Source organism: Paroedura picta, chromosome 8, assembly GCF_049243985.1.
Source record: "Paroedura picta isolate Pp20150507F chromosome 8, Ppicta_v3.0, whole genome shotgun sequence".
Lineage (NCBI taxonomy): Eukaryota > Metazoa > Chordata > Lepidosauria > Squamata > Gekkonidae > Paroedura > Paroedura picta.
This window is the reverse complement of record NC_135376.1, coordinates 6,540,795-6,568,215: the sequence shown is the minus strand read 5'-3', so window position 1 is coordinate 6,568,215 and position 27,421 is coordinate 6,540,795. Positions and strand designations below refer to the sequence as shown.

The 27,421-nt window shown below is 51.2% G+C and overlaps 1 protein-coding gene and 1 non-coding gene across 4 annotated transcripts in view; both read left to right on the top strand.

Annotated features, from left to right (window-relative positions):
- The window catches only part of CLCN2 (chloride voltage-gated channel 2), a 68,146-nt gene extending 41,178 nt beyond the window's left edge, over positions 1–26,968 (top strand). For 2 of the 3 annotated variants that reach the window (XM_077348245.1, XM_077348243.1), the window contains 18 exons: positions 802–880; positions 3,581–3,706; positions 4,581–4,665; positions 6,501–6,602; positions 7,576–7,660; positions 8,816–8,971; positions 9,478–9,547; positions 10,022–10,132; positions 11,428–11,641; positions 13,052–13,185; positions 17,272–17,453; positions 18,123–18,228; positions 18,802–18,878; positions 19,084–19,143; positions 22,342–22,380; positions 23,349–23,453; positions 23,954–24,040; positions 25,398–26,968. In XM_077348245.1, coding sequence (XP_077204360.1) covers positions 802–880; positions 3,581–3,706; positions 4,581–4,665; positions 6,501–6,602; positions 7,576–7,660; positions 8,816–8,971; positions 9,478–9,547; positions 10,022–10,132; positions 11,428–11,641; positions 13,052–13,185; positions 17,272–17,453; positions 18,123–18,228; positions 18,802–18,878; positions 19,084–19,143; positions 22,342–22,380; positions 23,349–23,453; positions 23,954–24,040; positions 25,398–25,592 — 2,013 coding nt within the window. In that variant the 3' untranslated portion in view covers positions 25,593–26,968. The remainder of the gene's footprint in view (positions 1–801; positions 881–3,580; positions 3,707–4,580; positions 4,666–6,500; positions 6,603–7,575; positions 7,661–8,815; positions 8,972–9,477; positions 9,548–10,021; positions 10,133–11,427; positions 11,642–13,051; positions 13,186–17,271; positions 17,454–18,122; positions 18,229–18,801; positions 18,879–19,083; positions 19,144–22,341; positions 22,381–23,348; positions 23,454–23,953; positions 24,041–25,397) is intronic. The other variant, XM_077348244.1, reaches the window with a different exon arrangement.
- On the top strand, positions 9,093–9,164 carry TRNAA-GGC (transfer RNA alanine (anticodon GGC)). The gene has a single exon. It is a non-coding gene; the product is annotated as a tRNA-Ala (tRNA).
- Positions 26,969–27,421: the final 453 nt, after the last annotated feature.

The window sequence follows — 27,421 nt, the reverse complement described above, 5'->3', positions numbered from 1 at the left end:
GGAGAGGTTTATAAAATTCCACAGGGGGTGGAGAGAACAGGCCAAGAGCGATTTTCCCCCCTCTCCCCAAAAGCCAGTGAAGCTGACGGGCAGTAGGTTCGGGACAGACAAAAAGGGAAGACAAGTTTACAAAGAGAGTGATTCAAGTCTAGGATTCACGACAGAACATGCAGTGAGGGCAAAAGGGGATTTAGATAGATTCGTGGAGGAGAAATCCATGGTGGCTGAGGGGAGCCTCCACATTCGGAGGCACTAGACCTCTGAATCCTAGTGGCAGGAGGCAACGTCAGGGGAAGGCCTCAGCCTCTCTGAGAGCTGGCTGGCTGCTGTGTGAGACAGGAGGCTGGACTGGATGGACCCTCAGTGGTCTGACCCAGTAGGGCTCTCCTGATGTTTAGGAAGGCCTCGGCCTCTCTGCCCTGTTGTTGGCCCTCTAGGGGAACTGGTTGGCCAGGATGAGGCAGGATGCTGGACTAGACGGACCTCTGGTCTGATCCAGCAGGGCTTTTCTGATGTTCTCATGAAGGCCTCGGCCTCTCTGCCCCGTTCCTGCCCCTCCAGAGGAACTGGTTGGCCCCCGTGTGAGATGGGATGCCGGACTAGAGGGACTATTGGTGTGATCCAGCTGGGCCCTTCTAATGTCCCCATGAAGGCCCTGCTTATTTGGCCCTCCAGAGGAACTGGCTGGCCACCGTGTGAGTTGGGATGCCCACCTAGATGGTCTCGCGGTCAATTTGAGCAGGGCCGTTCAGATGTTCTCGTGTCCCTCCTGCCTTTCACGCCTCCTTATTCCCCTCGCAGAATGAATCCCGCAATACTGAGATGCTGGCGGCTGCGTGTGCGGTGGGGGTCGGGTGCTGCTTTGCTGCCCCCATCGGAGGTAAGGCCTCCCTCGGGTCCTGATCGTGCCGGTCTGTCACCCCTGACCGTCCCCTCCCAGCAGCAGAGAGAATCCCTGTTGCCCCGTTCTCTGGCCTGAACATTCACAGCACAACTTGCAGAGGAACTACAGATCTGTAGCTGGGCAGATTCCCTCACAGGGTGTCTGTTGTGGGGAGAGGAAAGGGAAGGCGAATGTAAACCGCTTTGGGACTCCTTCGGGTAGGGAAAAGCGGCATATAAGAACCAACTCTTCTTCTTCTTCTTCTTCAGGTCTAACTCAGTTGAGACCCAACGTGGGGATGTGGTTGGCATATTCTTAATCGGGAGAATTGGGTTTGATATCCTCCTCCTCCTCCTCCACATGCAGCCAGCTGGGAGAACCTTCTGGCATCCCCAGTTCTTACAGAGCTGTTTCACAGTTCTGTCAGAGCTCTCTCGGCCCCACCTACCTCACAGGATGTCTGTTGTGAGGAGAGGGAGGGAAGGGGACTGCAAACTGCTTTAAGACTCCTTTGGGGAGTAAAAAGTGGGGCATAAAAGCCAATATTATTTCTCCTTCTTCCATGTTAAGCCCATCAGACTGGATAGCCCTGTTAGTCTGTCTGTAGCAGCAGAAAAGAGCTAGAATCAAGGAACCGCCTTAACCAGATTTGTGGCAGGGGTGTAGCTTCTTCTGAAATGAGTTATCTGAAGAGAACTGGCAGAGGCTCATGGGAATTGTAGTCCAGGGACATCTGGAGAGCCACCCCTGGCTGAAGCACCCGGATAAGACTTTGTCCAGCTGCTGCTTGAAGACTGCCGGGGAGGGCAAGTTCTCCCCCCTCCCGTCACCTCCCCATCTGCTGTCCACACTTGAGATATAATGAGATGTAATGTCCAGAGCTTGTTGGTCTTTCCGGCAGCGAGGAACATGGCTTGCCATCTCTGGACTGGGGAATTCCTGGAGATTTGGGGCGGGAGCTTGGGGAAGGCAGGGCTTGGTGAAGGAAAGGTGTCCAGTAGCAGCTTCAAAGCAGCAGCTTCCTCCAGGGGACCAGTTGTAATTCCAGATCTCCAGGCACCACCTGGAGGCTGGCAACCCTACCAAAGGGCATTCCCTCCTAGAAACAAAGTGAAATTGCACCTCCATGTCTGTTTCTTTCCTGGACTGTTCCTTCTTCTCCCTGCCCAACTTCCAGTATAGGCTTCTATATCAATCCCCAGTCCTGCTCCTGAGGGCATGATCTGGTCCAGGCTCTCCTGGGTCCTACCTTCCCTCCTGCTTTCCGGAAGCCATGCGGCAGCACGGCCTCCATGCCAGGCGCCTACCCACCCACCGCCCAACCTCTAGAAAGCTCAAAGCTTCTCTGAAAGAGGAATTCCCACAAGGAAGGAAATACAAGATATATTCTTCTTGACCTTGGCCATAATCCCTGGACTCTTGCCAGGATGTTTTGGTCCACTACAGAGCATAACTTCTTACATTGTAAACAAGGACTTTATTTGCACTTCTAAATCAATATACACAGTATTTTTGGGGAACGGTTTTGCGTGAATGCCTGATTTAATGAAGTTGGGTCTTTTTGCACGGTGACCTTTGCTTGCATATGCACCATAGGGGTTGGCAGTTCTATGGGGCAGGATGTCTCACTTACCGACATAATGTCGTCTCCTTTCCCCCTGGCTACGCTCCACCCAGGCAGGCCTTCTGCGCAGCCTGACGCTGTCGCCGCTCCACTCTCCTAGGTTGGTGACCCCTCTTACCTGTCTTTGCGTGTTGACCTTGATGCCTGGCAGGGTCTCCCGCCGTGTCTCTCTGTCTTGCCCTCGTGACGTGTGTCTTTTCCCCAGACGGGTCCAGGACTTGCTCATTTTCCCGAAAAAAAGGTTGGGGGAGGGTAGGAGAATGTTTCTCCCTTAATTATTAAGGAAATTATTAAAGGAATATTAGATAAAATTCAATGTTTAAAAACCAACCTATTGAGAATGGGCACTTTTGCACACACAAAATAATGCACTTTCAACGCACTTCCAATGCACTTTCAACCCACTTTTAATGTACTTTAAATCCTCATCCAATACACTTTGCAGCTGGATTTTACTGTGAGAGATGGCAAAATCCCCCTGCAAACTGTCCCTAAAGTGGATTGAAATAGCGTTATTTGGCATGTGCAAAAATGCCTCAGTATTTCTGAATACTTCCTCACAGTGGGGAGAAGTCTGATTTGGGGGCTTCAGGTGGTACTCAGATTCTCATGGAGTTACCTCTCAGTGAAAGTGTGTTTTCGTGCTCAAAGGACGTTTTCACACATGCAAAATAATGCAGTTTCAATCCAGTTGGCCAGCTGTTTGCAAGTAGATTTTTCCATTTCACACAGTAAAATCCCATTGTAAAGTGCATTGAAAGTGCATTATTTAGTGTGTGTGAAAGAGTTAAGTTTCTGTCTTAGTTAAGGCAATATGGGCATTTTGCTCCCAGAAAGTCCCTGGGTCAATCCCCACATCTCCCTTTAAAAGAATCAGGGGATGTGAAAGGCCTCTGCCTGAGACCATGGAGGGATGCTGCCAGTCAGAGTCAAGAGTGCTTCCCTTGACAGATGAAGGGCTTGACTCAGTAGGAAGCAGCCTTATTAGCTTCAGTGGGTAGCAGAGAGGATGAGAACTCCTTCCAGGGCTGCCTCACACTTCTCTCTTCTCTGTCACCCCCCACCCCGCCCAGGCGTCCTCTTCAGCATCGAAGTCACCTCGACCTTCTTTGCCGTCCGCAACTACTGGCGCGGCTTCTTTGCCGCAACTTTCAGCGCTTTCATCTTCCGGGTCCTTGCTGTGTGGAACAAGGATGAAGGTACCACCCCCGTTTCCTCCCTACCCGTCTCAAAAAGTAGCATTTTCTCCAGGGCTGTCCAGGGAAGCAATCAGAGAGCATTGTAAAGAACCTGCAGTGTTGGGTTCTGGTGGGTCTCAATCCATAACATTGGGGTGGCCATCACAGAGAAGATCCTGGTTTGAGTTTTGAGTTTCATAACGTTGGGGGCCACCTCTACAAAAAAGTTCCCAGTTTGACTTTCGTTCCATGACATGGGGGCCACCTCCACAAAGACCCTGGTTTCTCTTTCAAGTGATTTCATAGTTTGGTTTGGATTTTCCCAAAATAACTGAATAGGGTTATATGTAGACAGATGCTGTCTAAAAAACAAACAAACCCATGGGTAAGTTTGAAAAGAATGTGTTCTTGTTTTGTTTTTTAAAAGAGAGATTTGGCTAGAAAGGACTCTGTAGCCAGGGAGCATAACACTGGAGATCTTGCCCGTTTCCTGGTTCTTGAAATTTTACCTACCTTTTCAAGTTTTCCTCTGACAACTTGAAGGATAACAGTTTGTTTTGCTTTTTTTTAAAAAAAAAAATCAAAAGTGGAGATGTGATTGACCCTTGCAGCATGCCCAAAATTGTGTTCTTGTGCTCCGATGCTGCAGACACATGAGAGGTGCCTATAGCCTTTGGCTTACCAGCCTGGAATGTGGCCATGACTAGACATTTTGCAGAAAGTGAAATCCAGCTCTGGGACTCTACCAAATAGCTTCGAGAAGGGCAGCTTTGCTCCAGAATCATATTATGGAGCTGGACAGAGGAAACTGCAGCCAACCACACTGAGGGCGTGATGAGAATCACCAGGAGGAAAACGGCCAGATTCATTCATTCCCTTTCTGTATGCCCTTCAGAAACCATCACAGCTCTTTTCAAAACCCGCTTCCGACTGGATTTCCCTTTTGACCTTCAGGAGTTGCCGGCTTTCGCGGTGATCGGGTGAGTCTTGGTTTTGTGGCTGTTTCCCACTCCTGGACAGGGAGAGCTTCCAACAAGAGCTTTCTTCGGCTGTGGAGATGAGATGCCCCAGGGAGGAAATTTTGCAACCGGGCCATTTTTTCCTGCTTTCCCCCCAAAAAATTTGGAAGAGCATGGGGGGTGGGAGGCCCTTGTGAAATATTTTCTCCTTTAGAATGACTGAAGTGCATTTTAAGGCAAGGTTTTTCATAGAATCAGAGATAGAAGATACCTCCAAGGGTCATCTAGTCCAACCCCCTGCAGAATGCTGGAAATTTACACCCACAGGGACCCCAATTCCATGCCAAGATTACCCCCCCCCAAAAAAAAACAGAATCCCTGACCAGTCTGGCCTGACCCCAAAGGGTCAATTGGCATTTCCCTGGACATGCAAGAAAGGGCCACAAGAGCCAAGCACTGACATCATCCCTTCCTGCCCACCCACTTACCATCTGCCTACGTTCACAGAATCAGCCTCTCTGTCAGATGGCTATCTAGCCCCTGCTTTAAAACTTTCAAAGCAGGAGAACCCACCACCTCTTGAGGAAGCCTGTTCCACTGAGGAACCACTCTAACTGTCTGGAACTTCTTCCGGTTTAGCTGAAAATTCATCTCATTGGTTCTGGTCCGTCCCTCCGGGGCAACAGAAAATAGCTCTGCTCCCTCTTCTTATGTGACATCCCTTCATGAACTTGATGGTTATCATATCAACTCTTAGTCATCTTCTCTCCAGGCTAAACAGACCAAGCTCAAAATGTATAGGATGAGAAAGCCCAGGATTTTTTTTATCGAAAAACTGGGAATTGTGCTGTAGAAGAGAAAATTTACTCCCAAGAAATATTTTCTCCTTCAGACCGAGAAAAAAACTTGTGAAAAGCATTTTGCACATTCAAAATGTACAGCTTAAAAAAGCATTGAGGATTTTTCTTTTTTAATTTTCCTAATCGAAAACTTGGAGACATTTGGGGAATGCTGGGGGGGAAAACAACATTTAGACTTAATGTATAGTCAGGCTTAACAAAAAAAAAAAAACCCTGCAAATCATTTTGGCAACAATTAATATGCGACAATGCCGTCAAATCACAGTGGACGTACGGCGACCCCTAGTGGGGATTTCAAGGCAAGACTAGCTCTAAGATGGTTTTCCCTTGCTTGCCTCCGCCTCACGACCCTGGTCTTCCTTGGAGGTCCCCCGTCCAAATAGTAACCAGGGCTGAACCTGCTTAGCTTCCAAGGTCTGACCAGTTCCACCTAGCCTGGGTGGACTTAATGCCAATGTTATTAAAGAGTTCAGAGTTAAAGCATACATTATTTTAAAGTTGGGTCGTTTCAATGCTTAATTTTCAAGTATGCTGTCAGTCCTACCTATCAGAAGGCCCTGCTTTGACAGCTGAGTTCCAGAACCCTGAGATAATATAAAGTTTCTACAGCATGTGTTGTAACTTCAGCTTTGAGTTTTTGTTCTTACATCTCAGATGGCAAAAGTGAAAGACACATGCTGTAGTAGCAGAGGATAGAGCAGAGTGGGACTTTCGCACAACTATTCGTTGCACTTGCTATATTTCTCATGGAAAATGAAGATCTTTATGGTCCCGAGTTCCAGATACAGGATAATTTGCGCAATTGTGTATGCCAACTAAGTTGTAAATGATGCATTTTGTGATACAGTGAGGTACAAGGGGTTTGGTTAAAAATAGACTATTGCAGTGTCTAGATTCTGTATTTTTCCCTGGGGGGAAAGATGTTATTTTCACGGCTCCCTCCTTCCCAGAAACTGTACATTTCTCCCCTTGACTGATGCCTTTCTCCCAACTCAGGATCGCCAGTGGCTTCGGCGGGGCGCTCTTTGTCTTTTTCAACCGGAAGATTGTCCAGTTCATGCGCAAGCAGAAGACCATTAACCGCTTCCTGATGAAAAAGTAAGGGAGGGGCACCCACTGGCGCCTTCCTTACCTGGAGCCTACCAAGTGTTTTTTGAGAGTGGGTGGGCTCGCTTCTGATTGGCCGTTGGAGAGCTTATGGTTGGCTTTGCAGAACAAGAAAATGTGGTTTTAGTGGCAGCTGCTGCTACTGTGTTGTTTTTATTCCCTGTCTACTTCCTCTGGTGGTGTGTGTGACTCCGCCTCCTGGGGCAGCCATTTTGCTTCAGAATCCCATAGGCTCAAAATGGTTTTGGAACTCTGAAGTAAGGCATATCAAGACAGACGGTGGCCCCCAAACGTGGTAAAGAAGGTAAAAGAGATGCCGCAGACAGGGAACGATTCCTTCAGAGCGCCGTGGACACTTTCTCCTCTGTGCAGCCGAGTGTAGCGGTTAAGAGCGACGGCTTCTAATCTGGCGAGCCGAGTTGGATTCCCCGCTCCTCCACATTTGTTTGACCTTGGGCTAGTCACAGTCCTCTCCCCATCTCTCCATTCTATCCAGAGCAGCTTATAAACACCTTTCCCTTCCTCTCCCCACAACAGGCACCCTGTGAGGTAGGTGGGGCCGAGAGAGCTCTGTGAGAACTGGGACTGGCCGCAGGTGGAGGAGGAGTGAGGAATCCAACCTGGTTCAATATATATAAACCTTTATTGGCATAACAATAAGAGCCAAGAGTACAGCCAAGCAGGGTAAAATTATAATAGAGTAAAATAGGCTAATATTATAGACTAAAATACAGTAAAATCAACTGATTAAAACATCTTAATTCTAGTTTGATAAACAGACGTTAAAAATTCAGCTACACGCAATGTGGTCTCTGCAGAAAGATCGTTAAGCAGAAACTGGAGTGTAGCTTCATCATTTACTAGACCTCCGACCTGGTTCTGCAGATTAGATGCCGCCACTGTTAGCCATGATGCCGCACAGTAGCGTGGAAGTCTTCTAACTCTCCGTTTGTGCCGTTTCCAGACGCCTGCTGTTCCCGGCCCTCGTCACTCTCCTCATAGCGACGCTGACCTTCCCGCCGGGGTTCGGACAATTCATGGCTGGCCAGGTAAATTGCCCTGAAGTCACCTGCCGCTCCAAGCTGGGTGGACTCTCACGACCAATTTGAAGATGCCGAGGTTGGCATGATTCAGGAGGTTCCTGCCGGGCTGCCCAACCCGGTTTTTGCCTGCTGGCACCTAGAACTCAGACCAGAGGAAAATGGAGGCCACTGGGAGGCATTGCACCAGCATGCTGATGTCACTTCCTGTGAAAAGTGGAAGTGATGTCATGGTATGGAGGGCATTCTAGGAATCACAAAAACTCTGTGGCAAATCCTACAGAGTACCCCTCGACATCATAATATCACTTCCAACGTTCACCCCAAATGCTCCCAAGGTAGCAGTCTCCCACAAAGCGTGGGAGGGGGATCTGAGTGTGAATACCGGCTCAGTGTGACGGAGAATGTGAGAAGGAAGACATAATCTCCCATCCAGCCATCCATTATGTCTGGCAGAGTGAGCACCTAAGAGTGCCAGCCCCCAGCCTGCAACCGTGGGAGCATTTGGGGTGAGCGCCGGAAGAGACATTATGAAGTCGAGGGGTACTCTGTAGGATGTGCCATAGAGGTTTTTTTGTGAATCCTAGAGTGCCCCCATACCATGATGTCACATCTGGTTTTCAGCAGAAGTGACATTGGCATGCTGGTGCAGTGTCTCCCAGTGGTAAATTTGCTTGGGGAGTTAGGCCCAGCTGCTGTCCTGGCCTAATGTACCTCGCAGGGTGGTACACACCACCCTGAACTACTCAGAGGAAGGCCGGGAGGGAGATCAAGTATTTTCTTCTCGGTCTCATTAGAACTCACGACCCGCTCGAGTCTACGGCTAGTCATTGCATGGCTCCCTTCCCCGAATCCCAACTTCCCGCTGAACAAATCCCTACACTTGCTTCCCACTATTAAATGGCCAGGTGGAACCTCCATGCACAGAGGCAGTGTACCTCGGATGCTGGAACAGGGAACAGGGGAAGGCTTTTGCTTTGACATCTTGCCTGTATGCTTCCCAGAGGCCTCTGGCCACCTGCTGTCGGAAGCAGAGCGCCGGGTCAGAGGGATCTGGGTGGGAGCCCACGTTCGGTAGGGCTCACATTGTGTGCTTCAAACCCGCCCAAAGATTGCATCAGGGCCAGGGCGTGTGCCTCTGATGGACTGCTCTTTCCCTGCCAGCTCACACAAAAGGAGACCCTGGTGACCTTATTCGACAACCGCACCTGGGCCAAGCAGGGCTTGGCAGAAGAATTCGAATACGCCGGCGTCTCGGCAGCCTGGAAGCACCCGCATGCCAACGTGTTTGTCACCCTGGTGGTCTTCATCGTCATGAAGGTGGGGCTCTCACTGGGAACAGTGACCGTTCCTCCACTGGGTATTCTGGGAGCTACTTGACTTGGGTGGCCTGGGCAAGCCCAGTCCCATCAGATGTTGGAAGCTAAGCGGGGTTGGGTGAGGAGCTGTGGCTCAGTGGCAGAGCCTCTGCTTGGCATGCAGAAGGTCCCAGGTTCAATCCCTGGCATCTCCAGTTGAAAGGACCAGGCAGGAGGTGATTTGAAATTCCTCGGCCGGAGACCCTGGAGATCCAAACCCCCTCCGTCTATCTGCTGTTTCTGTCTGTCTGTCTCCTCATGCCCCATGCCAGTCAGACAATCCCACAAAAAGTCACTCTGTTTTTCTCCCCCTCCCCCACCAGTGTTGAGATGCACTCCTTTTTCTACCTTCGTCTCCCTCCCTCCCCCCAAAGACCCCAGCAGAAATTGGTCCCTCTGGCTTGCGAGGGTGTGGCCTTCCGTGCCCCGCCTCTTCCTCACAGTTGTCTCTCTGTGCCTGCTCCACAGTTCTGGATGTCGGCCCTGGCCACCACCATCCCCGTCCCCTGTGGCGCCTTCATGCCCGTCTTTGTCATCGGTGAGTAGCCGTCCCCCTCTCCCTTCCCCGGTTTTGCTGGTGCAAAAGCCTGTGTGCTGCCCCTGAGGGAGCAGTGCAACTTTTTCAGGCAAGCAAACATTGACCAACCCCGGAGACTGGTACAGACGCTAGCCCTTTAAGGACTGACATGCCCAGACAAAATGAACCGGTTCACTCTGGGCATCCTCAGAGGCAAGACAGGGCCTTTTCTCTGGTGTCCCCGGAAAGTTGGCGCTCCATAGAATCTTAGAGTTGGAAGGGGCCATACAGGCCATCTAGTCCAACCCCCTGCTCAACGCAGGATCAACCCAAAGCTCCCTCCCTCTGTCGCCCTCTACTGGTGTCTTTGGCCAGCAGCTGGAAGACTTTTTTGTCTGGCGTGCCCCCTGATAACAGCTATTGGCTCTCTTTCCACTTCTTTTTTCTTTAAGATCTTTTAAATTGAATTTTCCCCCTATTATTCAATGGTGACAGGGGCAGCGTTCGGACGCCTGGTGGGCGAGAGCATGGCGGCTTGGTTCCCAGACGGCATCCACACCGACAGCAACGTCTACCGCATCGTGCCGGGGGGCTACGCAGTGGTGGGTAAGGCGCAGCCTCTCTCGTACTGTTTCCAAGCCTCCGGGACGTTCCGAGGGGGCCAAGTCTGTAGGAAGCTAAGGCCAAGTCTGTAGGAATTTCCTAACCCAAAGCTGGCAACTTTTGCAGGCATAGCCAGAGCTGTGCTAAGGTCTGGCCTGTAGGGGTCGCCATTAAGTCTTCGGGTTCATTAGACACACACTCCAACGTTCTTTGGGGACACAGCTCTTTTACTTGAAGTAACACCAGCCAACTCCAAATAAGGAACAAGGGAAAAATCATGAATTTATATACATTTAGTTGGCACACCAGGAGCCCTGATTGGCCCTTAGCAAAGCTCTTTGATTGGTCCATGAAGTCCCAGCAATTCTAGTCTATGATTGGTTAGCTTCTTAAGCTCTGATTTGTATAATGGTGTGCATTAGAACTGTTCTGTCCACAGACATAAGGGTTGCCAACTCTGGGATGGGAAATGCCTGGAGATTAGGGGGGGGTCTGAGGAGGGGTGGGATCTGGGTGGGCCATAATTCTGTAGAGTCCATCCTTCAAAGCAGCCATATTCTCCAGTGGCAGGAACTAAAGTGGGAGCAAGTCCCAGCGTACAAGAAAGTCAAAACTAATGTGGGAAAAGGTTACAGTTTCCACTATTAACACTTAATAACACTAATAATTTTTATCCCACCCTTCCACATTGTTCAGGGTGGGTCACAACATTAAAAATATGCAGTACACAACCTTAAAAAGGACAGAAAAATCTAGATGCTCTCATTGTTCTAGCGAGCCTACACAGAGGTTTGATTGTTTTTAGATTATTTTAAATGTGAATAATATTTTTAGAACATTTATTGTAAATGGTTTTACGTTCGTGTTGGAAGCTGCCCCAAGCTGGCAATGCTGGGAGGGATGGGGAAAAAAGAAAGAAAGATTCATAAAGACTGTGATCATTTTATTTCTGCATTGTTTGTAAGGGATTTTAGCAGAAATTGTCTCCACTTTCCAGCCAGTTTTGGCACCCTGGATCCGGTTCCTCCTTTGGTTCCTATTTGTGTACCCCTCCCCTTTGGGGTATTTTTGTATCCTCCAAGGGAACTGATCTCTGTTGCTTGGAGATGAGTTCTAATTCTGGGGGGTATCCAGCCCCCTCCTGGAGGATGGCAGCCCGCCTGGCCAGGGGAAGGACAAGCTGGGTTCTGGGTGGGCGCTCAGCCTCTCTTCCACATCTCCCAAGGCCTCTCCCCAAATAAGCAGGCCCCCCCTGCAGGGCATTGCTCTGACCGAGCTCACCCCCCTGTTTGCCGCAGGTGCAGCCGCGCTCTCCGGAGCCGTCACCCACACCGTCTCCACGGCCGTCATCGTCTTCGAGCTGACGGGCCAGATCTCGCACATCCTGCCCGTCATGATCGCGGTGATCCTGGCCAACGCCGTGGCTCAGAGCCTCCAGCCGTCCCTCTACGACAGCATCATCCGGATCAAGAAGTTGCCCTACCTGCCGGAACTGGGCTGGGGGCACCAGGAGTAAGTGCGCTTGAGTGCGCGGGCGCATCCTTGCGCGTCCCGGTGAGCACACTGACCTCTGAGAGTCGGCATGGCGTGGGGGCTAAGAGCAGATAGCTCTAATCAGAAGAACCAGGTTTGATTTCCTCACTCCTCCTCCACATGCAGCCAGCTGGGGGGCCTTGGGCTAGTCACAGTTCTCTTAGGGCTGTTCTCGCAGAGCAGTTCTTATGGAGCTCTCTCAGCCCCACCTGTCTGTTGTGGGGAGAGGTAGGAAAAGCGATTGTAAGCCTCTTTGGGTATTAAAAGTGGGTGCAAAAAAGAGGGTGGTGCCTCTAATCTGGAGAGCCAGGTTTAATTCTCCATGCCTCCAAATGCAGTCAGCTGGGTGCCCTTGAGCTAGTAACAGTCTAGTCTCTCTTAGAACTGTTCTCACAGAGCAGTTCTCTCAGAGCTCTTCCAGCCCCACCCACCTCACAGGGTGTCCATTGTAGGGAGAGGAAGGGAAAGATATTTGTAAGCCGCTTTGGAACTCCTTTGGGTAGCGAAAAGTGGGGTATAAATAAACAATTCTTCTTCTGCTTCCTCTCTCTCACTGCTGGGAGAATCAGGGTTCCCAGGCAGATGGGTGATGCAGCAACTGGAGGAAGAAAATGAAAAAGCAAGCTAAGGCCTTGTCTCCTTTAGGGGTACCAACCTCCAGGAGGGACCTGGGGATCCCCAGGAATTATAGCTCTTCTCCAGGCTGCAGAGATCATTCCCCTGGGGGGAATGGCTCCTTTGGAGAGAGGTCTCTGGGGCTTTGTGCCCCACTGAGGTCCCTGTATTTGCCAGGCTGCACCCCCAAATCTCCAAGATCTGACAACAGGCCCCTGTGTCCTTGATCAATGAGGTTTTAAACATGATTGGGGAGTCAAGACACAAAGAGTTTTGTGATTATGTGAGGACTTGAACCCAGTCTGTAGGTTTCCAGAGCAACCTCCACGCCAACTATCGCAGAGCAGTGGGGTGGATCCTCCCACTCTGCTGAGCAGAGTCTTTTTTATTATCTCCAATATTCATGCTCCACCCTCCCTTTCAGCTCAGGTGTGCAGCCTTCCTCCAATCCAGGGAAACTTTCCCCCAATTCATCGGCTTTTCTGGTAAAGGAAGAGTCCCTTCGGTTGGCAGAAGGTTCCCTTTGGCTGGCGGAAGGCTGCCTGGAGGGTGATTGGATCCACCCCACTCTCTCCCCAGATTTCTGTGGCTTCCTTAAGGCCTCTGCCCGCAAAGGATCCTGGGAAGTGTAGTCCGGCAAAGGCCCAAAGAATTCTCCATCGTGGCTCCTTCACCCTCTGTGATTTCCCAGGGGTGTTCAGATGACCCCTTAAGGATGCCTCACAAAGCCATGGCCTCTGGGAAAAGGCCTCTGAACCTGTGCTCTGCTTGCAGGAAGTACAACGTCCGCGTGGAGGACATCATGGTGCGAGATGTCCGCTACGTCACCCTCAACTGCCGATACCGAGACCTCCAAGATGTGCTCCACAGCACCAAGATGAAGAGCCTGGCATTGGTGGAGTCAGCCGGTAAGAGGGAGGCTGGGGAAGAATACCCCGTGATCATGGATAGGTTGTCTTGCAGCCGGTGAGGCTCTGTCTGAGCCGGTCTGTTTCAGATATTTTTCCCCTCTCAAATTGAAAGCTGGCAAGGAGAAAGCTCGGCTCATCGGGAATGATGGGCATTCTTCGCCTCTCCCTGTGGTTGCCAACCTCCAGGTAGGGGCTGTGCAATCGAGGCTCTTAAACCTCAGTAGATAATGCTTCCAAAAGCGCGCGATAATTATTTATGAAGCATCGTTAAGACAATCATAAGTGATAATCATACCATATTATAAGTTCACGTGCAATATTGCAGCAAGGGTAATGCACAAAAGAGTTCGGGCAAAAGTCCAACAGGTTAGTGCCAATGCTGATTTTGTGAATTTAGGCAGGAAGGGATGTGCCAGTGTTTGTCTCTTGTGGCCCTTCCTTGCATGCTCAGGGAATTGCTCATTTCCGCTGTGGGATGGTAGGTGAATTTCCTCCAGGCCAGGCTGGATTCTGGAGATGTTTGGTTGGGGGGGATCATTTGGGCATGAAATCGGGATCACTATGGATAGGCAGGTAGTTGTGAGTTCCTACATTGTGCAGGGGGCTGGACTAGATGACCCTGGAGGTCCCTTCCAACTCTGATTCTATGAAGTCCAGGGGGGGTTCAACTGTGGACCCAACAGGAGTTAATATAATATTATCAGATTCCTCAAGGGAATAATAAATTGACTCAGAAGAATTCTCCCAAAACTGAACTCATTTGTTACATCAAATAGTACTCTTTCAAGCTGCTCATAGCCTGTGCAGTGATCCAGAGGAGAAAGAAGGTCATAGAATCCTAGAATCACAGAGTTGAAAGGGGCCCTACAAGCCATCTAGTCCCGCCCCCTGCTCAATGCAGGATCAGCCTAAACAAACATCCAGGAAAAGTACCTGTCCAGCCATTGCTTGAAGACCACCAGTGAGGGGGAACTCCCCACCCCTTTAGGCAATCAATTCCCCTGCTGAAATTTTTTTTCCTGATATTTAACTGATACCATTCTACATGCCATTTAAACCTGGGGGTCCTCTCCTCTGCTGCCCACAGCAACCACTCCCTGCCCTCCTCTGAGTGACCACCTTTCAGATCCTTCAAGAAAGCCATCCTGTCCCCTCTCAGCCCCCTCTTCCCCAGGCTGCACATCCCCAAGTCCCTCAGCCTTGCCTCCCAGGGCTTGGTCCCCAGGCCCCGGAGCATGCTCCTCCTCGCTCTCCTCTGCACCCTCTCTGTTCTGTCCACATCCTTTAGAAATGAGATCTCCAGAACTGCCCACAGGACTCCAGGTGGGGCCTGACCAATGGGGTATCCAGTGGGATGGTGACATCTTGCGATTTTGACGTGATGCCTCTGTTGATCCAGCCCAAGTCAATTCCTGGGCTGAGACGGACCCTCAAGGACAAGTGTAGCAAGTGAATTCAGCAGATCAGCTCTCTTTGTCGCCGAAAATCCTTAAACGGTGCAGGTAGGTGCACTGAAAAAGGCCGTTTTTACGGATTATGTTGCCGAAGCGCCACAGTGACCAAATTTAGGCCCTCCTGGCCTGACGCCTCCCTTGCAAATTGGAGCTGACATAATTGGCTTGTTGGCAACGCTGATCAATTTGGTGAGTCACCGGCAGGACCGGCGATATAATTGGGCCCGAAATACATCCAAGGCTGAAAAATCAGTGGGATTTGCAATGGAGACCAGCCTAAAACGCTTAACAGCTAGCTGGCTGTTCCTGAAACCTCGCCTGCAAAGTTCGCTTTTTGGATCCAAGGCTGCAGATTTGGGGGGAGGGGGACTCGAGGGGGCTTCTGCCCCCTCTGCCCACTCCTTGATCACACACCAGGGTTAACTTTAGATGCTGCATTCTTGGCATGCCTGGCTCTCAGCAGGGATTCTGGAAAAGTGCTGGCATTTCATACTGCTGCACTGCACAAAATGCAGGGTCAAGAACATTGAAGGAGCCCTGCTGAATCAGGCCAGAGGTCCCTCTAGTCCAGCCTCCTGTCTCACACGGGCTAACCAGTTCCTCTGGAGAGCAAACAGGGCACAGAGGCCGAGACTTCTATAAGAACATTAGAAGAGCCCTGCTGGATCTACCCAGTGACCCATCTAGTCTAGCCTCCTGTCTCACACAGTGGCCAAACAGTTCCTTTGCTGGGTTCCTGTACATGCCTACAGGGCAGAGAGGCCGAGGCCTTCCTAAGGACATCAGAAGAGCCCTGCTGGATCAGACCAGGGGCCCACCTAGTCCAGCCTCCCATCTCACACAGGGGCAAACCAGTTCCTCCGGAGGGCCAAGAACAGAGCATGGAGGCCGAGACTTTTATAATAACATTGAAGGAGCCCTGCGGGATCAGACCAGGGGTCCACCTAGTCCCGCCTCCTGTCTTATGCACTGGCCAATCAGCTCCAAGCATATTCTTGGTTTCTTGGCATTCCAAATGAATTCGCTTTGCCACTCAGGTATTTTTATTTCCTCTACGTATATGGAGCATTTGTCATAAAGAGGCGGCACATTCATCTTGATCGCAGAAATTCCTCCCAGCCAGCAGATAATTAATAGTTTCTCCTCCTGTATAAATCTGTTTTTACCCATTTCCACATCTTCTGCTATATATTTTTTTAAAGATGGCCGTTCTGTCCAGCCAGACTTGGTGGCTATTGTACATTCCATCCTTTTGAATAATATCTCCTCCTTGTCCCGTTAAGAATTTCGTTCTCGTTTTTGCCTTCTTCCTGTTGTTTTGACACCCAGATTCTTCGGTATGTTCCACGACATGCCGTAATAATCGTCTGCATCACTTTTCATTTTCAATCTCTTTTATTCCTTTGATCCTTGTGTCTTATCTGATCTTTGCCAGGGAAGCCTCTATTGGTAGCCTAAAGCTGGCATTCTTTATGGCTGCAAATTAGGATCTCTCAAACGCTCGGCCAACATTGTCCACGACAATACGTTGGCTCTCATTTATATGTCTTCCTCATTTCTGTTTAGGTTTCTCTCCAACGATGCCTTACCTTTTTTTCCCTTTGTTCTTGTTGTTAGAGTAATTGACTCCAAGCAGCTCCCGTTTTATCTTTCCCGACATATCGGTTGGCCACTGCAGGGTATAATTGCTTATCCCTCATCCCGTAAAGATTAAACGAGATCTTATCGGGATGTATTATTTGCAAAGGCATCAAAGGAAATGAGAGGCGGGTGCGGAGGGAAATAAAGGTTCCCCCAAATGCCGTTTTTATTTGAATGTGAGCGATGTCTCTAATGTGGATTAACGAGCATGATTTTGAATTTGGCCCGTTGCATCATTTCTGACTGCTGGCAGTCCTAGGAATTAGAAGCGGAAGAACTGGTTGATTGTACCCCGCTTTTTTATTACCCGAAGGAGTCTCAAAGCGACTTACCATCATCTTCCCTTTCCTCTCCCCACAACAGACACCCTGTGAGGGAGGGGAGGCTGAGAGAGCCCTGATATTACTGAAGAAGACGAGTTGGTTCTTATATGCCACTTTTCTCTACCCGAAGGAGTCTCAAAGTGGCTTACAGTCACCTTCCCTTCCTCTCCCTACAACAGACACCCTGTGAGGGAGGGGAGGCTGAGAGAGCCCTGATATCACTGAAGAAGAAGAAGAAGAGTTGGTTCTTATAGGCCGCTTTTCTCTACCCAAAGGAGTCTCAAAGTGGCTTCCAATCGCCTTCCCTTTCCTCTCCCCACAACAGACACCCTGTGAGGGAGGGGAGGCTGAGAGAGCCCTGATATTGCTGAAGAAGAAGAGTTGACATTTATATGCCACTTTTCTCTACCCGAAGGAGTCTCAACACTGCATTTCCCCCAAAGGATCAGTGTACTGCAGCCTGGAAATTACTTGTTATTCCAGGAGATTCCAGGCCCCACCTGGAGGTTGGCAACTGTGGCCTGTAGGTCAGGAGGTCAGCTAGTGCTTCTAACCCCTAAATTGGCCCTCGTGGTATAAACGTCCCTGGCTTCGACCACGTTGATTTTAGAGCCTCGGCTTTGCTCAGGAGAGCGACTTGTTTCCCTCCTCCCCTATTGCTGCAGAATCCATGATCCTTCTGGGGTCCATTGAGCGTGCTCAGATCGTGTCCCTCCTGAGCGAGCAGCTGAGCTTCGCCCGGCGCCTGCAGTACATGCGGGAACGGGCCCAGATGGAACGTAGAGCAGCCGAGAAGGACCCAGACAACGAGGAGCGGAGCCCGTCCGACTCAGCCGTGCGCTTCCAGGTGAGGAGGGTGAGGCCTAGAAAGACCACAGTCCGGAGGCCAGGAGAGCAATGGCGTGAGCTTAGAATAATCTGGAGAAGGGCGGAGAGGGGCTGGCTGGAGCAGGGGAGAAAGAACGGGTGGAAATGCCCCCTTGACCTGAGCTGCTTCTAGCCAGAGTGGGTTAAATCCAGCAGGCTGGATCCAGGGTTGTCAAATACGGCTTTAGATATGCCTGGAAATTTGGTGGCGATGCCTATGGAGTGGGGAATTTGGGGATTTCTTTTGCAATCTACAGTATACCTTCCGTCCCCCACCCCTGACCACCCCCTCCTCCTCCCACTTCCCTCCAAGGCTCAGAAGCTGCAGATCCCTGCTGTGTGAGAGCTGCCCCTGCCTGTGAGATCCCTTCTCAGGGGGCCTTCAGCCTTTCCATGTCTTGGGGGGGGACCTAGAAGCTATCCACAGAGTTCTTCCACCCCACCCCACCCCCAATCTAGCTCCCGTTGTATTCCTGAATGCAACGGGCTTGGCCCCTACTAGTAGTAGTAGTACTACTACTAGTACTAGTAGTAGTATAGTAGTAGTAATAATAATAATAATTTTACTTAGGAGACACTCGTTAATCACTGGGTTGAGATCAGCCTGCCCTGCATGTAGCCTCTTCCCTCTTTCCTTTCTGCAACCCAGATCAGCACAGACGAATCCTCGTTCGTCCCGCCACGAAGTGAAGCCCGCAAACCTCTCAAGCCGGCTCTGAAACGAGCCTCCAGCAGCTTATCCGAGAGCCCTGCAAGTGAGTCTGTTGACCCCTTGACCCCTCATGGCCCTTCAGACAGCACCCGGCTGGGGCTGGATTGAGCCATAAAAGCATAGAGCTGGAAAGAACCCCAAGGATCACCTAGGCCAGCCCCGTGCGCAATGGGGAAAATTCACAGCCGCCCAGTCCCGCAGTGATCTAGCTCTGTGCCTAAACACCACAATAAATGGCAGATCAATCATGTCCCAGTTGGTTGGGAGCCCTTTACGCAATCAGGCTGGCCCCAAACCCTGCCATTTCTCCTCCGTTTGGTCACCAACAGCTTGTACAAACTGTGGTTCGCTGGGATGGCTGGATTCCCAAATCACGGTTTGTTGAGTGGCAGTGCCCGCTGGGGCCGTCTGGCCACAGGGACAGCAGCTTGGCAGTGACCCTTTTTCTTGCTGAGAAGACATGAGCTGCAGAGGCAGCGGGTTTTAGGTCCCAACCGGGGATTCGTTACCTGAGTCTGAAAGACAAACTGAGGTTGGCGCACAAAGTCCCACTTATAAGCAAGCTTAAGTTGGCCGCCAAGTCTGAATACCATTTTGTGTTTCTCTTGGTGGGCAGCTGGGACCGTGGACCCGCCAGGCATCGCCCTGCGGAGCCTCTTCTGTGGCAACTCCACGACGGCAGAGCCGAACGAGGTAAGGCCTCCTTTTGCTTCCTCCCCCCTGCTCCCTCCTCTCACAGGTGGGGACATGCTTTGAGCCCAGGCTCCGTGGTACCCCGTTCCCCCTCACGGTTTCGGTGAGCGCACGTCTCCCATAATTGTCTCTTCCGTATTGGTTTTTTTTTCTTTCCTTCCTGGTTAAAACTTTTTCTTTTTAATTAATTAAAAAAAAAAAAAAGGACGAGAATTCGGGCCAAAACGAAAAGCGCAAGTCGAAGCGCGTCCGCATTTCCGTGGCGGTAAGTTTGGGCCACGCCCAACGCACACCCTGCTGGACAATCATGGGGCAGGAAACTCGAATCTGTCCACTGAGGCCTGTGTTGAAGGTTTGTACGGTGCCCCAGGCCTTGGTGCCTTAATTACCCTGGGATATTTTGGCTCCTGAGACCAAATGTCCAAATGAGGGCATCCTTTCACGTCTGCACACACGACATTAAATTAGCTGGGAATTGTTCTTTTGTATAATGCAGGAGTCTTCGGAAGAGCTAGGTTCAAATCTGGTTCATTCGTTCATTCATTCATTCATTCATTCATTCATTCATTCATTCATTCATTCATTCATTCATTCATTCATTCATTCTACTTCTAGGCCGACGCTACCAACCTGTAGGCTCATGGTGGCTGACAATAAAATACAATGCAACAGATTAAAAGAAACTTGCTCTTCTCCTCCAGGCCAGCACTGTTACCTACCTGAAACACTCACATTTCCTCTGCTACAAAACAGCGTATATAAATGCGTATGCAATACAAGTGACACTTTAATGCAGGGGTAGTCAAACTGCGGCCCTCCAGATGTCCATGGACTACAATTCCCAGAATTCCTACAATTCCCATTCACTCCTGGGAATTGTAGTCCATGGACATCTGGAGGGCCGCAGTTTGACTACCCCTGCTTTAAGGGTTGAATTTCCGAGGGTTAGATCAATTTGCACTTCTGCGTATCAGATGGCACAGAGCATCTAACTTTTTAGCTTTAAAAAAATTTACATGGCCAATTTACGTTGTACAGGTTTTAATCCTAAATTGTTGTGAGTCCCTCCCCCAGCAAACTGACCACCGGTAGGGAGGTGGGGCTTGAGGGGGATCTGGCAGGTGGCTGCCCACCCAGCTTCCCATGCAGCCCCCTAAAGTGCCAAAGGGGGTCACCCTCCAGACCTTCAGCACCCTTCAGCCTCGTGTTTGATTAATCTCCTTTCTTTAGCAACAGCCGACCAAATACCCTTCCCTTTTGGATGAACTAACCAATCACAAAGTGATCTTTTTGGGAACAGCCAATCAGAAACCTTCGTCTCCTGCCTCTCGTCCTTGATTCCCCAGCTAACTTTTCTCCTGTAGTGAAAACCCTCCCCAGGCCATTGATTGGTCTCCTTGTTTCCTCTGTCCGCATGGAGGAAGTTGGGGATTTGACTGGGGTTGCAGCTGTCCTGGTGATTTCTTCCTGCTTCTTCCAGGGGGTTTTCCATCTGAGGCTGATTCCGCACAGAGGTTTCTCTTCATTCTGTCATCCCGAGTTGCTTGAAGCATCACTGTTTTTAAAGAGCCGGCATGGCGTACTATTTATGAGCAGCAACCTCTAATCTGGACAGCCGGGTTTGATTCCCTGCTCCTCCACATGCAGCCAGCTGGGTGACCTTGGGCCAGTCACATTTATAGAATCATAGAGTTGGAAGGAACCTCCAGGGTCATCTAGTCCAACCCTTCACAATGCAAGAAATTCGCAATGACCTGCCCACCCACAGGGACCCCCATTCTATGCCCGGATGATACCGCTTCCAAACTAGAATCCCTGGCCAGTCTAGCCCAGAAGAAATTCAAAGTGGCAATCAGCATTTCCCTGGGCATTCAAGGAAGGGCCACAGAGCCAAGCACTGACACAACCCTTCCTCAGTACTCAATCCAAGTAACTCTGGGTGGAGCTCTTTCCCTCTGAGGAAAGGTTGGAGAGTGGGACTTTTCAGTTTAGGAAAGAAACAACCGGGCGGGTGGCGGGCATGTGAAATATGTTGATGATATTATGCACGAGGGGGAGAGAGCTGACCAAGAGAACTTTTTCTCCCTTACCCCAAATACTAGAACTCAAGGGCATCCAATGAAGCTGATGGGCAGTAGGTTCAGGACAGACAAAAGGAAATACCACTTTACACAGAAAGTGATTAAAACATGGAATTCATTTATAGAGGATGTAGTGATGGCCACAGGTATAAACAGCTTGAAAAGAGGGTTAGACCAATCCATGATAAGAAATCTATCAAAAAAAGAGGGGGCAGGCCTACTTCCAAGTGGGGGTGTGCAAAGAGTCAAAACACACACACACAAGATTGGGGCAGAATACCTCTTAATATAGGGGAAATGTTCCCCATGGCAATGCTTATGTATTTGCCCCCAAAACAATGATTGGGCACAGTCCCTGGTGGTGGACAATGACTTTGGGAGACATGTGATGGGTTTGTCCAGAGAAGGACCTTGGGAGGAACCTTGATGAGTTCCCAAGAGATAGACAGTGTCTATCTTAACTTTACCTGAAGTGAATTCTAGGTAGGAAATTATTCTTGATGACCCCTTGAGTACTGGACAGGTAAGCTATCATCTTTGGGAAAGGCATTAAGCAGGGGGTTGGACTAGATGGCCTGTATGGCCCCTTCCAACTCTATGATTCTATGATTCTATGATTCTATGATTAAGAATTGCTAATTTAGGTGGGTGGGTGCACAGGAGGCAAGATTGGGGAATTGACAAGATTAGTCACTAGTTCCTGGGAAACCTATTGTCCTAAATTATGCCTCTTACATGATCTAAACTGTATGTCAAGGCATCTCCTGGGGGTCTGACATTTATACTAGTATCCTGCTTTGGACAAACAGTGCCTTTTACACATACAAACTGGGCAACAGCTATTTTAGTGTCATTTTCAGCCAAGCAGTGAATAGCAAACAAATATTCACCATGATAGTAAAGGAAGTATGCTTATAAGTCTATAAACTGCCTCTCCATGAAAGGAGAGGCCTGCCTGCTAACAGAATGTGGCCCATGACTCTTCTTACTGATTTTCCAAGAGACCAGAGTATGATCCTGCTGAGTGTATACCAGCTTCTGCCACAAGGCGGCACTTTTGGGCAATCTATATTCACCATGCAGCCTGAAAATTTCCTGATTGTGCTCAGACCACAAATGTGTAAACAGAACCGAAGCCGTCTGTCCGCCCTCAAACCCAGAGCACAGAAGCCCTCTTTTCCTTCCCAGTCCCTTATTTGTTTTGGACGCACAGAATTCTCTGCCCCCCATTTTATAACGGTGAGCAAGTCAGATCCCACCTTTCTCTCCTGCCCAGGGTGGGGACGCTGCTCTTTCTGTTTTTCTTCCGGCCAACTCGGCCCCCTCCCTAAGGCTGTCCTCCCGCAGATGTGGAGATCACCTCCTGTCTCTTTCTCTTGCAGGAGGAGTTTGAAGTGATCAGCGAAATGACCCCGGCAGAGGTGAGCGCCCCTCCTGCAAAGAATCCAGAGAGAGGGACTGTCTCCTGGCAGTGATGGGACATCCTGCTGATTGTAACATAATCCAGCGTAGCATGGTGGTTACAGTGTCAAGCGTGGATCCGGGAGACCCGGGTTTGAATCCGCACTCTGACATGGAAGCTTGCCGGGTGACCTTGGGCTAGTGGCAGCCAGTGTGGTCTCAGGGTTAAAGAATGGCAAACTCTGACCTGGACAACCGGGTTGGATTCCCCACTCTTCCATGTGCAGCCACCTGGAAGGTCAAGGCCCAGGAAGCAGAGGTCAACGCCTTCTGTCTGTTGTGGAGTCAAAAGCTTGGAGCACCTTCCCTCCACCCTTTGTTTGACCCTCTCGACAGATGGTGGATTGAGGGAGCCACGTTTTGCCAAGGAAGGGCGGGGATTGCTGGCAGGGGGCGAGGAAGGGAAGTGGAAGGCACCTCCTGCCGGCCAGCATGAGCTGGCAACCTCAACCGTTCTTCTGAGCTTTAGTGAGTCACTGTCCCCGAAGGCTCTTGAAAGCTCCTCCCCGGCCACACATTTTGTGAGTCTTGACGGGGCTCTGAATTGTTGCTGCGACAGGCAGACCCACACGTCTTGGTCTTTTCCCGTCTTGGTCTTTTCCGGTGCACAGCCTGTCCACCCGACCAGGCTTTTGCAGAACAGGAAGCCAGCCAGATACGGAGGGGGGCGGGGGGGGGCTCTGTGATTCCCATAGAATTAGTGCTGGCAGGGGCTCATGGGAAGTGTAGTCCATGGGCATCTGGAGAGCCACAGCTTGGCCACCTGCTGCCGTGGGATATTCAAGGAAGGGTTCGTGCCAGTTTGGAGGTGGTTGGCCTTCACCTGCCTCTGCGCAGCTACCCGGGCCTTCCGTGGCGGTCTCCCATCCAAACACTCGAGGAGGAGAGGGCCAGCCGCCTACGAACGAACCCCGTGTTTGGATTTCAGATCCTGGAATGGGAAGAGCAGCAGCTGGACCAGTTTGTCAACTTCAACAACAGCAAGATCGACCCGGCCCCCTTCCAGCTGGTGGAGCGCACTTCTTTGCACAAGGTAGGAGCGGGGAGGGGGGGCCACGAGGGTTGCCAACCTCCAGGCGCTGACTGGCACTCTCCTAAAGTTGGAGGGGTCCATCCAGGCCTTCTAATCCAGCTCTCTGCTCCATGCAAGGTCAGTCTAAGGCAGAGGTAGTCAAACTGCGGCCCTCCAGATGTCCATGGACTACAATTCCCATGAGCCCCTGCCAGGCAGGGGCTCATGGGAATTGTAGTCCATGGACATCTGGAGGGCCGCAATTTGACTACCCCTGGAAGGCATCCAGGATAAGCATCCATCTCCGGCTATTACAGGGCTGGCCAAACTGTAGTCCTCCAAATGTCCATGAACTACAATTCCCATGAGCCCCTGCCACAGCTTGGCCAGCCCTGCCCTATTACAACTGATCTCCGGACATTAGGGGTCAGTTCCCCAGGAGCAAACGGCTGCTTTACCCTGCAGTCTAGCCAAGGCCGGGAATTTTATGCTGACCCTGCCGATTTGCTGGTCTCCCCTAGACACACACCATCTTCTCGCTCCTGGGGGTGGACCACGCTTACGTCACCAGCATCGGGCGCCTGATCGGCATGGTGTCTCTCAAGGAGGTGAGTGTGCCACTGCGCCAGGGGGGGCCCCGATCCCGATCTCTGCTTGCACGCACCCGGCTCAAAGGGGAGAGGAGCTGAGAGCCAAGCCACATGTCTGGGCTCAGACTTGACCTACTTGGGTTGGTTTGGGGCAGGAGAAGAGAGTCTGGGATGCTTCCACCTGGGTCCGCCTTTCCCTATGTCCTCCGCCCAACCCCTCAGCCTTTGCTCCCAGGGCTTGGTCCCCAGGCCCCGGATCATCTTTATCGCTCTCCTCTGCGCCCTCTCCGTTTTGCCCATGTCCTTTTTGAAGGGAGGCCCCCAGAACTGCCCACAGGGCTCCAGGTGGGTCTGCCCAATGCGGTATCCAGCGGGAAGATGACATCTGGTGATTCTGATGTGATGCCTGTTTTGATCTGGCCAAGACTGCATTGGCCTTCATCACCTCTGGAGCACACAGTGCTCATATGTAGCTTTCAGTCCACGAGGACACACACACACTGCTACCCAGAAGTGCTGGGTACTAAATCCCAAGGGTTTAGTATCCATGGGTGAAGTAGACCAGAGGAGGGCAACAAAGATGGGGAGGGGTTTGGAGACCAAGACGTAGGAGGAGGAAAGGTTGGGGGAGCTTGGTCTGTTTAGCCTGGAGAGGAGACAACTGAGAGGGGATCTGAGAACCATCTTCAAGTATTTAAAAGGCTGCCATGTAGAGAATGGAGCAGAGTTGTTCTCTATTGCCCTGGAGGGACGGACCAGAACTAATGGGATGAAATTAATTCAAAAGAAATTCTGTCTAAACATCCGGAAGAAGTTCCTGACAGTGAAAGTGGTTCCTCAGTGGAAGAGACTTCCTCGGGAAGTGGTGGGTTCTCCATCTTAGGAGATTTTTAAACAGAGGCTGGATAGCAATCTGACGGAGAGGCTGATTCTGTGAAGGCTTAAGGGGGTGGCAGGTGACAGTGGATGAGCGAGAGGGTTGTGAGCGTCCTGCACAGTGCAGGGGGTTGGACTAGATGACCCAGGAGGTCCCTTTCAACTCTATGATTCTATGAAGTGTATCTCCCATCCAGTAGGCAGGCTTCTCATTTGTATGACTCACACTCTGCACGTCTCCTTCCTGCACCTTGTCTTCATTAGCCCCCTTTCCCAGTATGTTCCGATCTCGTAGAGCTCTACCTGTCTCGTCTTAACTTTTGTATTAATTGTATCATGTTTCATTGTGCTTTTATTGTTTTAGGGGATTGGTTTTTATGTGGCCTGCCTCCAGCCTCCGGGGGGAGGCGGGATATACATCAAATAATAATAATAATAATAATAATAATAATAATAATAATAATACCACCTCTGCCTCCTTTTCCCGCTTCCCCTCCAGCTGCGGAAAGCCATCGAGGGCTCGGTCACCGCCAAGGGGGTGAAGGTGCGCCCCCCGCTGGCCAGCTTCCGGGAGAGCACGACCAGCAGCAGCGAGGCAGAGGCCACGGAGATCCACCAGCTGTGGGACCGGCAGCACCGGCACTCCATCCCCCGCGAGTCCAGCCCTTCCGAGAGCGACGACAAATGCCAGTGACGGGAGAAGGGCCGCCGCAGAGCACCCCCGTGGCCGTGACACGCCGGCTGTGATGTGGTGGCTGCTCTTCCGGCCAAAACCTCGGGGCCGCCCGCCTTGAGGAGCGGCACGACGGTCTGGGTGCGAGATCCACGCCGAGATACCTGAGCGTCCCTGAGGCTTGAGGGGCAGCCGCCACTGCCTGGACCATAAAGAGCTGCTCTTGGTCGAGAGAGAACCCCGACCCCCTCGCTTCCTGGAACAACGCAAGCCCCGGGCTCCCACTCGATCCGGCCGCTGCCTCTCGGTTGCAGATCCCTCCCGTTCCGTGATCTCCAGCACCGCTCCGGGTCTGCGCCTACCTAGGGCCGGTTCCAGGTTTTGTGGATCCGTGGACAGAGATTGTCCAAGGCCCGCTCTCCTCCTCTGACTGCCACCCGGGGCCCCCTCGGGCCCTCCTTCCTGTCCACCCGCCTCACCACCTGTCTTGTTTCCTTCTTTCTTTCTTTCTTTCTTTCTTTCTTTCTTTCTTTCTTTCTTTCTTTCTTTCTTTCTTTCTTTCTTTCTTTCTTTCTTTCTTTCCTTCTTTCCTTCTTTCCCTCTTTCTCTCTTTCTTTCTTTCTTTCTTTCTTTCTTCTTTCCTTCCTTCCTTCCTTCCTTCCTTCCTTCCTTCCGCCCTGAGTCTTCTCCTTCCTTCCTTCCTTCCTTCCTTCCTTCCTTCCTTCCTTCCTTCCTTCCTTCCTTCCTTCCTTCCTTCCTCCCCCTGTGAGCCCTCTTGCTGACCGTTCCCCAGACATTCAGGGGACATCTCCAGATCGGATCACCACCATTGCACCGGCCAAGAGTACTGGCCCACCGGCTGCGGATCCTGCCCTGCCCTCCCATGGGGGAAGGGATCCTGCCCTGCCACCCTGGACGCAGACAACTGCCCCACCTGAAAATCCATGGCCACCGGCCATGTGCGTACCCCGGTGCCTGCTGCCCCCACCCGTCTCTCGACTCCCCTTTCTAATAACCTCCCTCTGTCTGGCAACGGGAGCCCATTAATGGAGGACCGAGGGACTGGAAAGGGTGGGGCGTGGTAGGGTGGGGGTCACCCAGGGTCAGGGGCCCTGTTTGGTGGACTGCCTATTTTCCCGTCTTCTGCTCGGAGACCAAGCACGAAGAAACTGGATGCCCTGAGCTGCTGAGCCCTGGGGGGACGTTCCTTCCCTCCACGAACATCTCCCCACACAAGGACTCTTCGCTGCTGCCTTCGGCGGCCTGGCCCTCTCTCCAGCCCCTCTCCCGGATCCCAGGGGGAGGAGAGGGGGCCGGGGAGGCCGGGACCTGATATGTAAATAAATGAGATTGTGGGTTTTTTATATATTAATTTAATAAAATAGAGCTCTAAAAACAGACAAGCTGTGGACCCCCTCGAGCCGGACGTTAGGCGACTGGACGAAAAGGGTATGACAAGTAGGGATGCCAAGTTTGGGTTGGGAAATCCCTGGAGGTTTCGGAGGATTCTAGAGAGGGCAGCTTTTGGGAAAGGGAGGCATTTCATAGCAGCCCTTTCTTCCAGGGAGACCTCTCTGCAGTCTGGAGATGAGCTGAAATTCCAGGATTAGGTTGCCAGTTCTGGGTGGGGAAATACCTGCAGAATTTGCGGGAGGAGCCAAGAGTGGGTGGGATTTGGGACAGGGAGGGGCCTCCGTGGAGTCTAATGCTAGGAAGTCCCCCCTCCAAAACACCCCTTTCCTCTAGGGCAGGGGTAGTCAAACTGCGGCCCTCCAGATGTCCATGGACCACAATTCCCAGAAGCCCCTGCCAGCGAATGCTGGCAGGGGCTTCTGGGAATTGTGGTCCAT